The following is a 16,435-nucleotide window of genomic DNA, read 5'->3' as shown; positions in this document are numbered from 1 at the left end:
TTGGGTTACCTTTAGCTGTCTCGTTGGACTATTGTTTTCCCAAAAAGTGTTAAAAAATATCCATACATAGTGGGGCTTTTGGTCAGCAGGCTTCCCCAATCGCCAATTGGTCTGTTAAATTGTTGTTCTCATTATGCTTCCACCCACCACAGCATGAAGTGTGTGAAGTGAGTTAGTCCACTTTACCTGCTGGCTCCTTCACTTTGAGTGACTGCACAAAATCTTAGTTCCTATCTCGTCAGAGATAAGCCTGGTTGAACGTGTGCTTTTTCCTTGTAGTTCTTTTCAATCTTAACTTTAAATAGCAGTTATTTAGTTTGCCTGCACTTTGGGTGCCCAGTTAAATATGGATTTATTTTCTGTCACTGTTTCCAAAGCTATGAAGTGCTTAGTTGAGATTGTACCCGACTGCAATTTGAGAGCTAAGTTAGCTGGTGATTTATTCTTGTCGTTTTCACAAATAATAATAAAGTGCATGGCACAACAAAGTTTATAAAACAAAATAACTAGTAAAACGGCCACAACAATGCATTAATTTTAAATTCAAAAGGTTTAATGACCGCACATAGCAGCACATATTTTCTACGTTTATTTTTTGTGCACATTCTTGCAATAAAAATGAAATTAACCTTCACAAACCAGGCTTATTGGATTGGCCAATGCATGCTGTATTCTGGTGCCTTCACATGGCCACTTGTGCTGGTGCTGCATAGCACTACTTACAGTTGATCTTCAAAGTGGGTGATTCCCAGCCAATGTTTACACTACAAATCTATTGCAGGATTTCCCAAAACGCTTGAAGATATTCATTCTGCATATTTTGATGGCGTTTCTCAACAATATTCTTCAGCAGACCTTCTACTTTTTGCCAGCAAACTCTTTACATACAGCTTTGTTTCAAATGGAGGACCACTGAGCTTTATCCATAAGCATGACGAAATCCTCTCTACAAGAAGAGAGGCAGTAGTTGGAGAAGCAATTAAGTTCAGTGCACTGAAACCTTTTTCACAATCTGCTTTACTTGCTGGCAGGGTTTCCATGCAAGCAACTCATTGTTTTAATGCTTCAGGGGTTTGCTTTCCACCAAAATCTTTTCCAAGTCTACAAGCTTGAATAGTCTCTCTTGGTGGCAGCTGAAACTCTGAACACAGCTTCTGTATATCTGTTTCACCATAAAGAATGCATTCATTACTAGCAGGCAAGTTGCCTGCATCTAGCACACTGAAGCTGGCTGTAAGTTCTTTCTTTAGAATCCGGGGCACATTGTTTATTGATATTTACAGGCTGACTTTGGTAAAACTGATTTTAAGAGCAACAGATAAAAGATATATTCTTGAATTTGCCCTTGACAACTGCTCACTGAGCCGCAGAAGCAAACGCACCTGGTGAGTCCTTTATTGCTCTAAATATACGTACTTGACTGACAGTCTGTGGGCATGAACAATTGCAATATCCCTCTTCTGTAAGGAGAGTGAAAAGTCTTTAAGTTGCTGGAGTGCATCACACATTACCTCCAAATCTCTGATAAAAGAATAGAATATAAGCTGCTTTAAGAGAGCTCCATACTTAATCCAGTCTCCTATGGATCTGAATGGGTCTTTAGAAGCATCCTCAAAATGTTTACATAAGGCAGGGAAGCAGTTCCAAACTGCTTTCACAGATCTGTAGCTGAATGCTACCCATCTAGTATCAAGCCTTTTCCCAATTTTCTGAAGCTGTTTATGTAGCTCACTGGCGGCTAGATTTAGAGCTCTGGTATTTTTGATGACCTGCTGAATATGGCATACAAGTTCATGAAAATCTTGATGTGATTGTGCCCCATCATCTCATCAACTGTATCTGTCACAGCAAGTTCTAGACTGTGAGCCAGACAGTGTCATTTCCGTACACGATTTGGAAATTCTGATTTCAGCAATGCTACTACTCCTCCTGTTGTTCCAAGCATAATGCTGCTCTATCATAACATACCACAATCAAGTAGCTTAGGAGAGCTGCCTTTATGCCATGGGCATTTGTTTCTGCCAGCTCCCAATATCTGTAATAGATGGTCACTGGGGTACTTTCATTTCCAAAAATGCCACAGAGATAGATGATTAAGGTAGAAGTATTGTGTTGTGCTCTCATCAATTCATACCGTGATATTTGTTTTGTGTTTTCTGATATGACAGACCAACCCAACCTATGTTGTATTTCCAGTGCAATGTGTTTGATTATATCAGTTGCTACCACATTGCTGTGCAATACACGCCCCATTGCACTGCCGATCTTTGTCTGAAGAAAAATTAGTTAAGGGTGGTCTGTGAAAGGGCGATCTTTTGTTGCCAAGTAGTAGGCATTATCAGATACCCTGCATGTGCTCTTCATGTGTTTGCATTACATTCTTGTACTTTCATCACCAATGTATTCTGCTTAGCTGTAAGAATGTCTTCAGCTGCCAAATGAGCAGCACTCACGTTATGCTCCGTAATCTTATTTGTGACCTGTTTCTGCCTAAAAAGCTTTTCTATCACTGGAAGGTCCAACATTGCCATACACATGCACTTGACTTCTGCACATGCCCTGGGTATTATGGTGTACTGAAAGACCTGTTGATTTAGCCTGTTTCCACGAAGAACAACCTGACTTCAGATGCAACCATTTATATTCATCTTGAAAGTAATACCACTGATTAGTGGTCCAGCACTCAGGGTGTTTGGCACTGTCTGTCTCTGGCACACATTGAAGTCCTTTTAAAGGTGAACAGTCCTTGGCAGACTCTTGCAGAGTTTTACTAGCCTCTTCGCTAGTTGGTTTGTCTGGACAAGCCTCCCCTGTAATACGCTGCCGCTTCAGTGATGGTAGGAAGTCACACATTGAAGATTGCAGAGACTTGCGCTTCAAAGCGGAAGCAGACAAGCCACTACTAGCCATGTTAAATTTAGAACTTCCTGCTTGAAGGCTGGACTGGTGTATCCGAAAAAGAAACTCCTACTCCACTGGTGTTTGTTTCCAGGTGATAAGAATATTTAGCTTCTTATCTGCAACAAAATGTTTAGTTTACTCCAGTGATCAATTAAACATTGTTGAAGTACCATCTGGCAAGCAGATGTTCCTCTTCATTTTTTTGCTGCTCCTAAAAGGATCTCATTGTGCAGTGGAGTTTCTTACAAAATTCTTTCAACAGTTTTAGCACCCTGTCAATGGCAAGGAAAGCTAGTTAGTCTTACTAGTCGTTTGGAGTTACTGCTAATTTACATCAACATACTCTGAAAATGTTTTTAGTTGTTTAGTTTACAGAGTGTAGCTTTTGAAGTACTTGTACAATTTTTGCACAAAAAACATATTTCTTTTAAAATATCTTTAATGAAGTTTCAGGGACTAAACAGTGCATATGACCTCAAACATTTCAGGAGAAAACCATTCAGCTTTGCAAAACCATTGCAGCTAATTTTTTCAACTGAGGATAAAACCTAAATGGAAAACTTTTATTTTTATTTTTTTTGCCAGTTATGTGATGATTAAACCTGCCTTCTGGAGATTGTGTCAAATACCACAGTGCAGTTAATTGTTGCCACCTTAGGAACTGAGTTGATCATTTGCACAAGCATTTAGCAGTGTCGCTATTACTCAGTTTTGTTTGTTTAATAGTTGAGGTAGGAATGATCAATTTAATGGGTTAAGGAAAAGCAGTCTGATCAAACAATTTAACTTAATACACTAATACAAGATAAAAAATATCAAGATCAAAAAGAAAGGGCATGTTCAATCTTTATTTTGTTCATTTTTGGCTGAGGAACGCCAGGCAGCTTTAGTTTTTGTTTTATTGACCAAATTTGTAAGGATTTCCTGATCTTGAAGGCCCAAAATATGTGTTGCGCGGTGCTCTAAAAGTCCATATGCCGATACTTGCAACCAGACTTGTCACACAATGGCATTCAAAACAAATGGACATGTATAGTTTCATAATTTCGCTCTAAATAAGTGTTTCCCAAACTGTGGATCACGACCGATATTTGCCAGTTCAGCCTGCACACATCTTAGTAATTTACAGTATTCCCATGTTGGGGGGGGGGGGGGACCAGCCCCTCAGTGGTCTGGTTTGCCCATGGTTTTATACAATTTCCTGAGATGAGATTGGCTCTAACCGAGCCCTCCAATTCTATTGTTCAGATCTCTTCAAAGGGCTAATGAAGCTGAGAGCGGAATTTTATTTTTACAGGACATGCTGGTTATTCAGACACAACTCTATGAATAAATATTACTGAGGCTTTCTTCTGCATCACACCTAGTTTGGAGGATTGCAAGTCTGGCGTTGCTGAGCCTTGGTGCAGGATGTAGCTGAGTCTCGGGCAGTTTTTGGTGGAATCGCGTTTTGAGGTGAGTGAGGACGCTGTACCACTGTCTGATCCTGGGGAGCTGGAAATGGTCTGGGGTGCTTTGCTGAACCTAGCAATTGAATGAAGTTTGAATGAAATTTAATTTTATCTTTAAATGATCTTTATTGGCCACTCATTGCAAAAAGCAGCAGAATAAGAAGTCTCTTGCTAATAGAGTTGTCTTTCTGCCTGGTTAACTAAGGAAGCAGCATTTTAGTTTGACAATTGTCCTAATGCATTTCAACAAGAACATTGTCCCATTATTTTTCACCACGAAACCCTTTGTTTATATAAACTACAGAACTAAATTACACAGAACTACATACAGACTGGTAGTTAATGGTGTTAGAAACCAAAAATCAACATCCACCACTTGAGGAGAAACAAAACAGGTAGCATCCTTATTAAAATTATTCACCGACATTCAAACAAACAATAAAATAGGGGGTTATAAAATCTGTTTATAAAAAAGGGCAACTATAGTTCCTTATTTCTTACCTATCTCCTAAAACAAAACATTTCCAAATGTTCATAGTCTTTCCAACCGCCTCAGTATAATGGCTCAGTTCTTTACAGCATGGTAACAGGAGTACTTTTTTCCATCTCTGCATTGACCAAAACCTAAAATAACGACAAACAGGCTAAAATAGGTCGCTGACATTAGTAAACAATGCACCCAGTAGAGATGTGGAGTTTAACAGTATTTACTCAGTTTTACAAATGCAAAAATAATCAGCACTGATCCGTATTGCAAAAAATCAATTTATAAAATTGTACTACTGAAACTGGGAAAGTCCCATAGAACGAGTAGGGCTAAGTGTCAATATGTATAATCATCTATTCCTCCATAGCTTAGCACTATTATTGGGGTGACATCACTTTGTCTTTAACGATTTCATAAATTGCCAAAGCAAGATTGAACAGGGATTGCTATACATTAGTTTAATCGCAGTACACTAACCCCCACTGCTCACGAACAGCAGCTCACCATTCATGCAGTATGGGGTAGTGGACCATCACAGGTCCAACAATGACTCCCTTGTCCTGCATTATGTCTGATATGCAGTAGCTCTGGGATTGACAAACAATTAAACTGCAAACTCTGTTCACTTCTGACCACAGCCAGTGTGCTACAATCGATTCCATCACTTAATGCCGACTTTTGTTCAAAAGTAGAAGGCCCTTGCTTCTGATAATTTATTTGCAATGGACTTTGAACAAACTCATTCGCAAATATAAAAGTTTCATTGCTTAAGTTTGCTACCTGCAAAATTTCACACTTCCTGTCTGCACCAACATTGTAAAGCATAGAGGTGATATGAGGCCCAGTCCCTCTCACCCTCATCCCCCCAACCCTCTATGTAATCGGACGTTTTTGGTAAACAAGCTACTGCTGGCTTGGTGCTTAGCTAGGAAACCAACCATGGAGCCTGTTCTGTTGCGCTAGAGTTAGCAAGCGAGTAAAACCAAACCAATTATCTCCCCTCCAATTATCCCACCTTCAGAAAATACAGCATCCAAATCGTTAAGTTTAGGTGGATTTCACGTTCAGCAGGCTTTAAACTTGCTGGTGCCGTTGGGACTGGGGCAGGATCAAGCAGACCGCTTTGGAGGGGGGTGGGTTAGAAATGATTCAATTGTGGCTGGATTACACTGCAGGCTCCATGCTCTTCACTCGCTTTAAAAGGTTAGACAACGGTCCTGCTGGTGGCTGTCTGACTTCAGTTTGTAAAGCAAGTGCTGGTCCAGTCGTCGGTGGTTCTTCTTACGATGTCCCCACTGCAATGGCTGGCACCCCGACAATGTTGTTGCAAAAAGAGAAGGGAAATCCATAGAGAAAAAGCTCCTCTTTAAAGGATTTTCCTTCTGGCTACAATGCTCACCTGGCATGACGTCATGCTGTGACTCTTCCACTAGTGAGAAGTGAACAAAATGAACACGTGCACATCGCTGTGCATGCTCTCACTGCAGTCTGCAAAAAAATCGGACCGCCCTGTGCTAGGCCACAAAACAGAGCCCGATGGGCACCCGTTTTGAGGTTCCCCGTTTAATTACTGCTTATGGTCAGCACCGGCAGGACCCGGCCCACTTAAAGCTCTGACAGTACGTAACTTTTATCAAAAGCCCGCAGGCGCCGCTGCCGAGCGACTGTATTGCCAAATACCAAGGCAAAACAAACTGAAAGCAAAGAGGGGGTAGAGTGTGTGTGCGCTTTTAAGTCTTCAAAAATGCTTATTATACAGAATATTTTGCTTTCTCTCACTTATTACCTCTACCAGTACTCCTTCATCTCCCTTTCCACTGCTTCTTTAACCCTCATGTGCTCTGCTTGTCATATAATGCATTTTAACATTATATGCCACAGTGATTGTCGGAAAATCTGAAGCTCACAAACAACCCCCCGCCCCCGCTACGCCCATGCTAAGGACTGTAGTACAGAGACTCCGTAACTTTACTATACCTAAGTACCTTCGTGAATGGGGTGCTGAATATAGATCCACCTCTGCATCATCCATACTAATCTCTTGTCACCAATTAACGTGATATAAAATGTTTTAGTACAGATTGCCGTCTTGTGGTATAAATGAGTAGCGTCCATGAAATAAAGCAGAAGTGACTCCTCAGCTTTGCCTTGTATCTACGGACCATTTTTGGGCCTGCTCCGTCACTAAATTTCATGTTTTGCTTAATAGGTGAACTTAGAAGCTAAGTCTTGGTCTGTGGGTGGCACTGGCGCTAGAAGAGGAAGTGGGCACGGGCAGTAGTGCTAGGAGCTTTGGCATTATGATTTGAAGAGATTTGCGAACCTGTTGCATTTTTAAGGAGGCCTTAGGAGTTAAATGATTTTAGTTTCTGCTACTTTGCAGGTGTGTGTTTTTGGCTGGAATTGGATGCATTCCATTATCAAAATGGTTTGTGATTCAAGACTTGTTTAAATTTTTGATTTTTACATTCAAAACTTTATGGCCCAAGACTCTGGTTGTAGTCTGATTGTTCCAAGATCACGAACCTTATTCTGGAGAACATAAAAGATATCGTTCAATGTTAATTCCAGTGAGCCTACTTGCAATACGTCCATGTCGAATTCTTGTATTTCTGTATATTGAGATGAATAACAAACATGGTGTACAAATATGTAATAAACTGATGGATGAATTTGATAAAAAAAAAATACAGGGCCTTTGGTTGTTTACAACACTTGGCTCTCGTCTTTACAACGTTTGTCCAAGAGGGCCAGATCAGTGCAAAAACTCATGCTATTACCATGGGCTAAATTTGTATTCATTACCTCGAAATGCAAATCATTTACGTAGTTATGTTTAAAATATTGTATAAATCTGGCTTTCATAAGCCAGTGATGGACACTGTTGTGTCCTGCTGGACATGTTCTAATGTCTGCATTCTGTCCATCAACTGTTTTGCATTTGTCACCCCGAGTGGGATGGGTATGCTCAGATGTGAGTCCCGTGCTCTCCACACCACTGGAGTCAAGCTATCCTGGCTGATGACGGTGATAGCCAGAAACCGGTCCTAGGATGCTTGATTCTGGTCCAGGGAAGACATGACTTGGCAGTTTGGGCTGGACTGTTCCCATGAGGCACAGGGTCAAGGCTGATTTGCATATGGCCATGTCTGAACTGGGGTGGTGTGGAGTGCAAAAAAAACGATGGATTTAGGCCCAGATCGCTGTACTGGGGTGAATGTATGACATTGTTCTGCATTCTGTCCATCAAATGTTGTTTTTGCTAGTGTCCCAGCAGGCACAAGTTTACCAGCCACACTCTTGAGGGCCAGACACGTACACCCCACGCCCATCAACCACAGGCAGTGAGTAGGCAGAGTGACCTGGGCCTGCTAATAAAAGGGCCTGAGTGACGTGCTTGTGGCCAGTTCACTAAGCATCACTACAGTGTCTGCGCCATTATTTCTATAGCATGTGGGCCTAGGGTCCACGATTTACTACACCTCCAGCCTCTTGATTTATGCACTGGGCCACTAGAATCATGCAGCAATGGAGAACCAAATTATGTTGCAATGGTGACTACATTATGCACCAAGTAAAGTCAAATTATACAACCTATTACCGTATATTTTGTGGCCGTGTTAGGTGACAGTTTTGACAATTTACAACACATTAATGTTGTCTGGGCAAACGTCTCCTCCCATTAGTACCGATTTAACATCTGAATAGAGCAGTCAGCAGCCGAAGGGTAATCAGTTAACATTTGCAAAGGGACTGTCATTGTGCAGAACCACCTTTGGTGCTTTGTTTTTTTGGGTAACATTTGTTCTACTAAGTTGGAAACAATTTGCTAGTTTTGCAGCAGAAGGTGAATTTAGTGGCAAAGACAGTGAATCCATACCTTTGAAGATCACAACACAGTTGCAGAATCTCATAACCCCAGTGCGCCTGATTATGCACCAAATATTCCACACTATCAATCCACAGAAGTAACACAGTAGTATTTCAATGTAGAAACGTATATGTTGGCAACAAGATGTTTAATTTTTTTATATTTTCCATTCACTTTTTCAGGGATTTGGTGTTTTCATTCAGGATGATTTAGCTATGAATTAGTATGAATTCGCAGATATTACTAATATTTTTATTTTTTTCAGCTCTGAATGTAAACTCTGAAGTGACGGGACTGTGTAAGAGAACCCCTACCCCACAAAAGAGAATGGATGAATGGAGGGTGGAAAATGCCACAGACTGTGCCTCAAGGATCAAGCACCTGGAATACTACATGGTGTTGAACACCACCTGGCAGAAAACCGTTCTCGCTCTGCTCAGCTGCACTGTCGGATCCTTGTGTATTATAGAAAATTCTGTAGTGCTGTGCGTCATACTCTCATCCTCCTACCTCAGGAGAAAGCCGTCTCACCTGTTCCTTGCCAGCGTGGCCCTGGCAGACCTCATGGCCAGCATCTGCTTCACCTACAGCTTTGTGGATTTTCATGTTTTTGGAAGAATGGGCTCGCCTAACGTCTTCCTACTGAAACTTTGCGGTGTCACTGCTTCTTTCACAGTGTCGCTTGGCAGCCTGCTGCTCACTGCCTTCGATCGCTACATCGCCCTACACAAGCCTTTTGCATACAAGTTCCTGGTCACGAAGAAACGAGCATTGGTGGCTCTCGCTGTGACGTGGTGTCTCGCTGTCCTTATAGCTTACTTGCCTTTAATGGGGTGGAATTGTTGTAGATTAAATTCTCGTTGTTCAGAACTGTTTCCCCTTATTGATGACAAGTACTTGACATTTTGGATCTCCCTGGTCATGTTACTGCTAGCTTTCATTGTCTATAGCTACAGCCACATCTTGTTGAAAGCCCACAAGCACGTTGTGTCCATGAACGACTACAGGCAGCAAGCCGGGCAGACGCCTCAGCAGGCCAAAATGCAAATAAACGTCCTGTATGCAAAAACCTTAGTCCTGGTTCTCGCAGTAATCATGTTATGCTGGGCCCCGGTTTTGCTTCTTATGATGTACAGTTTGTTTGGTAACATTACAGAAGGCATCAAGAGTGCATTTGCGTTCTGTAGCAACCTTTGTCTCTTGAGCTGCCTGGTCAATCCCATTGTCTACTTACTGAGGAGCAGGGACTTGTGGCATAGGCTGAAGAAGGGCCTGTCGTGCCTCCGTATTCACCTTTGGATTCCAGGCTGTAACCGAGAAGGGGCCAATGATCAGATTAACTCTGAAGCTGGTATAGTTTCTGATTCGACCCCTTGTGCCCTCGAAGTACATTGATGGATTGTTCCTCTCAGAACTTTGTTCCGATGCACAATATCTCAGCAGTGTAGCCCGTCCCAAAAGAAAATGGGCACATGTATGACTGACCACAGAAGAGAACCTAACAGTATGCTCCTGGTAACTTCCTTATTGTATTTGTGGCTCCAACTGCGCAGCTGTATACATACTTACATTTATAAACACAGTAGGTTTTGCATGTTTTGAAGCTCAAATGACCAAATCGAATAATTGACTTACAAACGCCAGCTTGCATATGTGGGAAAACATACTCTGAACAGCACCCACTGATCTTCACCTCAGGTCAGCCCCTTTTGTCAATATTGACTTCTTGGTGGACTCCAAGAATACTCGACATCCAATTAAGCCATTCTGATCGATCTCCTCCCCCTCAACTGGAGATGATGAGGAGCCTCCTTTATTCATTTCACGTCGACTATCTGATTGCGGAAAACACATTTGTCTGCATCTGGTAGTTAGTGACTGATACTATGTGACAGGACTGGCATTGACTATTTTGCCACAGTTTCTCTGGTATTCGACTGCACTCCTTTAATGCACTCTTCATTTTTGTTGTTGGCATATGAATTGTATTACATTTTGTGGACCCCATTCTAATATCTCCACACTTTTTTCCTCCACAATGGATGCTTCTCTCTTCACCCTCTCAGGCAATTTCCCCACCCTCTACTTGTTCACTTTACTCCGCCCTATTCTTTCAGGCTAGACTTTTATCTTAGCTCCATCCCCTTGCCATTTTATCCCCCCCGTCTATATATATATATATACACCCCATAGTTTGTCATTGCCAGCTCTGTCCTCCATTGCTGATGTCTCAGCTTGTTCACCCTCTGCTCTCCTAACCTTCCCAAAGTTCCCCTGTATCCCAAACAGATGGCAGAGGATCGGAAGAAAGCCACTGGGGCCATACCGCAATGGTTGCATGTTTGCAGGTTTATGCCATTCTAGCTGGGCTAGAGTTATAGAGATCATACCATTGTTACATTTTGTAGATTTTCTTGAGTCGCAGAGTTTGGTTTTCTAGGCCCCCTGGCTTTAATGACATCATCAGTGTGCCAACCCAAGTCAGATAGCTAGCCAATCACCAAAGCAGCCAGCCAGCCAGACACCCAGTGAAGGCTGTTAGCCTTCCAGCCGCCCTCAGTTATGCCTGTCCCCATTATAGCCAGACATGAAGATCGTCACTCGCTCATCGTATACAGTTTTTATAAGATTATTTGGAAGCTTGTTGAAGACTTTCCGAATAAATATTAAAAAATGCGTGGTATCGTGGCCTTTTTAGCTATTTCCATTGCATTAGACGGTGTCCTTTTGGAAAAGGCAACAAAATGAAACGCACTTATCAACCGTCTAAAAACTCTTTGTTTTTATAATATTGATTAAACTTGAAATGACCAACTTATGTGATTAAATACCACAAATATATTCGCATAAGCTTGATTACCGTATTTGCAGGAAGAGAACAATACGAAAAGAATGTGCACTTGGTTTTAATATACATATTCACTTTTGATTACCTTCTCACACAGAGAATGGCGATTTCTTGTGCAAATGCACATTTTTTTTTCTGTACATAGGAAATGTCTTTCTCATGGAGAATCCCCTTCCCACAATGGAAAGGGATTCATACCAGACCGTGTTTGGTGTAAAAATCTGACCCTTTCTATGATGGAAAGGTGAAGGAGAGGAGTTTGGGAATGCCTACAAACATGGTTGGGGATGTTCACACCATTTTTCCATACCTCAAGTTGGATTTAGTGGTCCAGAGTTCTCAGCACCTGGTGTTTCAAAGGATTCTGGAACATATGTTTGTATGCCCTCTAGAAATTCAGCCTTCTCAAAATCATGTTTTTTTTTCTGGCAAGAATATGCAGGAATGTAAGGAACACTTTAACAGTGTTTTGATCAAATTTCAGGATGGGGTCTTCCATTGAGAGAAAAAGGTGGAAGAGAAAGCATCAATTCAAAGCAAGGTTTAGTTGCTTTTAAGCATGAGCGCAAAATCCGCTCCGATCGCGGATTTTGCGGATTTTCGGCAAATCCGCGATCCGCGAACTCTCGCGGATTTGCCGAAAATCCGCAATCCGCGATCGGAGCGGATTTTGCGGTCAAAAGTTCAAGCGCGCGCGCCTAATTAACGATGGCGCCGGCAAGCTGCCAGCGCCCATCCTGCAATAGTTACTTAATTAGCTTCAACAGGAAGCTCTAACAGATAAGATACAGCAGGGGCTCGAGCGCCTGCTTTATTTTAGCAGTTGGAGCTTCCTGTTGAAGCTAATTAAGTAACTTTTGCAGGATGGCGCTGGCAGCTTGCCGGCGCCATCGTAAATTACTTCAACAGTGGTGTCTTCTTGAATAAATATGAAGGGCAGGGTTCATTCGGGCACGACGGTCCTGGCACAATTAAATAATTAATCTGCTGCTCTGATCGGTCTCTGACCTTTTATACACACAAGAGGCATGCTCGCATGGACGCCCCGTCCGTTTGGCCCCGCCCACACACTCGAGGTGTGCACCGTCTTCCCGCCATTTACCCACTATGATGGACATTTCACTCAAGGGACCCCTGCGCACTTCGGCGCGATTGCATAGTGACACACACTTGGTCGCTGGAACTAGTTGAAGCGCAAATGCAGTGACTCATTCAGCAGCCCAAAAAAAAACGTGAGCGTTGGGAGGCTGGGCATCTTTGACTTTTACGAGCGCAACCCCCGTGCTGTTCCTGTGACCAGGGGCTTCTGTCTCTTAATCTGCTGCTCTGATCGGTCTCTGACCTTTTAGACACACGAGGCATGTGCGCTCGCGTGGAAGCCCCGTCCGTTTGGCCCCGCCCACACGCTCGAGGAAGCCCCGCCCCCAAATCCGCAAATCCGCAGAATCCGCGGATTTTGCGGATCCACGATCCGTGAATCCGCTGAATCCGCGAATCGTGGATCCGCAAAATCCGCCCATGCTTAGTTGCTTTATCAGTGAGTCCCCAAACACCAGAGAGTTGAACGCAACTTCTCCTGATCATAAGCTTGAGGGGACATTACACCACATTGTAAAGGATCATTGTGAACATGTGTAAACGGCATACAAAAGTAACGAAATGTGAATGAGATGGAATAAAGATCTAAAAGCAAAGGATCATCGATTCTGGGTGGAGTTTACCCAGTGAACCACTCACTGTGAATTGCGTTTTCCAGTGGTCAAAGAGATGGAGATAGTGAGGAGACGTTGGAAAGAGTTTGCATTGACATAAAGGGTTTTCTGGCGAAAGGTGATTCGATAAAGGAGGTCGGAAACATATTTGGTATTATGAGCGGTTGGAGAGTGGGTGTGAAAGGTTTGTTGGAAAGGAGCGAGTTTAGAGAAGAGCTAGAAAGGTAGTTGGCACTGCAAGAGAAGCTATGGTTGAAAAATCTGTTTTGACTGGGGTTGCTACCACTCCATGCTTTGCCATCAAAAAGTGGTTGGAATGAAGCACTGAAGAAATCGCCAAGATGAACTGAAAATTAAGATTTGATTACCAATGGCAAGTGATGAATAACATTTTTGGAAAAGATTGTCAGAGGGTACTTTAAATGCCTTCATGGCGTGAAGGTAATGTTCAACAAAATTCCTCCCAGTAAAAGGAATGCTTATAGTCTGAGAAAATGTAGGCTTTTTTAAAAGGTAATGGTGTTAAAGAGAAATGTCTCATTACATCAAACTGTGATGAATGGAGTTGTTACAGATTCACTTCTTAGTTGACTAGTGTGAGTATTGTGCAGACTTCTGAGTCTCTGGGGCTCGACACACTGGTTGCTCTATCATATTAGTCTCTTATTTGACAAGGGTACAGCTCCTCTAGGTGGCAACTTTGCATGCCACCACTTTAACCCTGATTAAGTGCACCCATAAGGATGCCCCAGAAGAGGAAGCCAAGGACATAAGAAACCTTCTGGCTAGGTAGTGAAATACCGGAGCTGAATAACTAGCCTAACCTACTATAACCATTAATTCAAATGTCAAGGTAGCTCTTAAAGGATTCTAGAGTCACAAAACACAAAGGAGGACATAATGTTCCTGAGGGGAAATGGGTGAAAAGCAGAGACTATCAGCTGGCTGGGGAGGTTTCCTCATACAAAGGTAAGCACTTTTGCTGTTCACTTGTAGTACCAATACATCCACAACTACACATCACTCTGCCTGGTTTGGTCCATGTCACTCCTATTTGGTGTCGTACCAGAATACAATTCTCGAGCTGTGGTGCCAGAACTTTGTTTTGCTGTTAGACTATCATCTGACATAAATGTGTTGTCCAAATATTGTGTCCTAAAGCATAGCTCCATTGAAGTTAATAGAACATCTACACCCAATAGGACCATATTTTTGGAAACCATATTTCAGAAACTATTATATGGCAACCTATGTTTCTGTATGTAATATTCTGAGATACAAAAGTTCCCAGAATACCTTCTTACATAAATAATAGGAAAGCTACACCCATTGGTGCAATATTTTTGTGAATTTATGATGCGATATTTTTGTAAGACTCTTTTTCTGACATAGTCTACTTATTTGAGTCTTTTGTAGGACAAAGATCATGTTCTGTAGAACAGACTCACAGGAGGCAAAAAAAATTACATGTCTCAGATCTCGGGGCTCTTTGGTGGTTCGAAAAATAATGTTGAGTGAAACAATGTGGGGTAATAACAATACGAACAAGGGACAAATCACAGTTTAGGCTGGGCTTACTCTATCTTTGTCAATTACAGCTTCACAAGAGAAGAATAGAAAAAACATCACTAACCGTTTCATAGCTATTTTAGTTCATTATTTTAAATTCCATTTAGGGTATTTTTTTTAATCTAGATTCATATTATTATTCTTCAGTTGCATATATTTTGGTGAAGATTATTTATATTGGACATTTTGCTATTCAGTATGATGTCTAGATTACAGAAGAAAGCTCTGTTATGCGATTTTGAAAATTCCTCTACACACGTCAACAAACTAACACAGCAGATCCTCATAGTTTGGTTAAGAGCAAATAAGTATTGACAAATACCATTGCACCAGATTTGCATTCTAAATGTTTGCCTGTAATACATAGTGAGGCAAGAGATGGCAGGATTACTCCAGGCATCTTAAATTGTAGAAGCTATTTTAGGTCACGAGAAAGTCGTGATGTAAAGCTAGTAGCGCTATGTGTAACCATCCCCAACATGCTGCCCATTGTTTGGTTGAAAGGTGACATTAGCACAGGACAACAGACAGTTAAAGCTACCTGCAGCCATATGTTTAAAGCAACATCCCCAGTGTAAAAAACATCTTTAAAATATATATGGAACGTGAGCTTATAGGTCGGATCCGATCCAATAATTGCGTTGTATTTTAGTTTGCCATTTGGTGTTATTCAGAACTGCAAACTACATATTTTTGAAACTATAATCACTTAAGCTTTCTAGCGTACAATCTTATTTAATTGTCTTGTGGCTAAATTGCAAAGTGTTATTTGATACGGTTCCTTACATCTTAAGAGCACAGCTTAATAATATTGAATTAACAACAAATTATACCATCTCAATTAAACAAATATTAATAAATACAAAATAATCAAAACATGTAATATAATTAAATTAATCCCACCCTATTCTCCTATAAACATACAACACGCTACAGAACTAAATACGCAAAATTCAAATAAAAAATAACTAATAAAAATGTAACACATATATAAAAAATACAACCAATTCTTATCCAAAAAAACAACACATACATTTAAAATACATAACATAAATAAACAAACAATATTTTTAACAACTATGTTTTTGTAAACTATATTGAACACTTCAATGTTTTTAAAATGTATTTTACTTACTTCCAGTCGATATTCTTGACCACAATATTCTTGTTGTCAATATTTCTGACCCATGATATTTACAGATCGATATTTGTGCTTATCAGTTTTTTTTTATTCTTCAATATGGTCTCTGCACCCTTTAACAGTTTCCTATGGTTTTCTTCAAATTGAAGAAGCATTCTGTTTTCCAAGTGGTAGACAGACTACTTCATAAAGTGATTGAGTAGTATTTGGTGTCTACATTAGCCCATATTACTATCAATCAAGTTCACCATCTGTCACTTCACTTAATTTTCAGCACTTCCCTTGCTTTATGCTCAGGCAATTCAGAAAGCACTCCGGTTTGTACCAAAAATACCACCTATTCAGTCAAAAACACATGAGTGTACCTTACAAAAACGTACTCCCCTCCTCCATTCACAGCAGGCAAATATTTGTCAAGAAATTGTCAAATAACTTCTTAAAAATATTTTTAATTT

At 41.1% G+C, this 16,435-nt stretch overlaps 1 protein-coding gene across 2 annotated transcripts in view; it reads left to right on the top strand.

Moving 5' to 3' along the window:
- Nucleotides 1-12,088, top strand: part of LOC144823074 (cannabinoid receptor 1-like) — a 30,573-nt gene extending 18,485 nt beyond the window's left edge. For both annotated transcript variants that reach the window (XM_078681245.1, XM_078681246.1), the window contains exons 2-3: nt 4,199-4,356; nt 8,976-12,088. In XM_078681245.1, coding sequence (XP_078537371.1) covers nt 9,038-10,105 — 1,068 coding nt within the window. In that variant the 5' untranslated portion in view covers nt 4,199-4,356; nt 8,976-9,037 and the 3' untranslated portion in view covers nt 10,106-12,088. The remainder of the gene's footprint in view (nt 1-4,198; nt 4,357-8,975) is intronic.
- Nucleotides 12,089-16,435: the final 4,347 nt, after the last annotated feature.

This window comes from Lissotriton helveticus, chromosome 3_1, assembly GCF_964261635.1.
Source record: "Lissotriton helveticus chromosome 3_1, aLisHel1.1, whole genome shotgun sequence".
Taxonomy (NCBI): Eukaryota; Metazoa; Chordata; class Amphibia; order Caudata; family Salamandridae; genus Lissotriton; species Lissotriton helveticus.
This window is presented reverse-complemented; position numbering and strand designations above follow the sequence as displayed.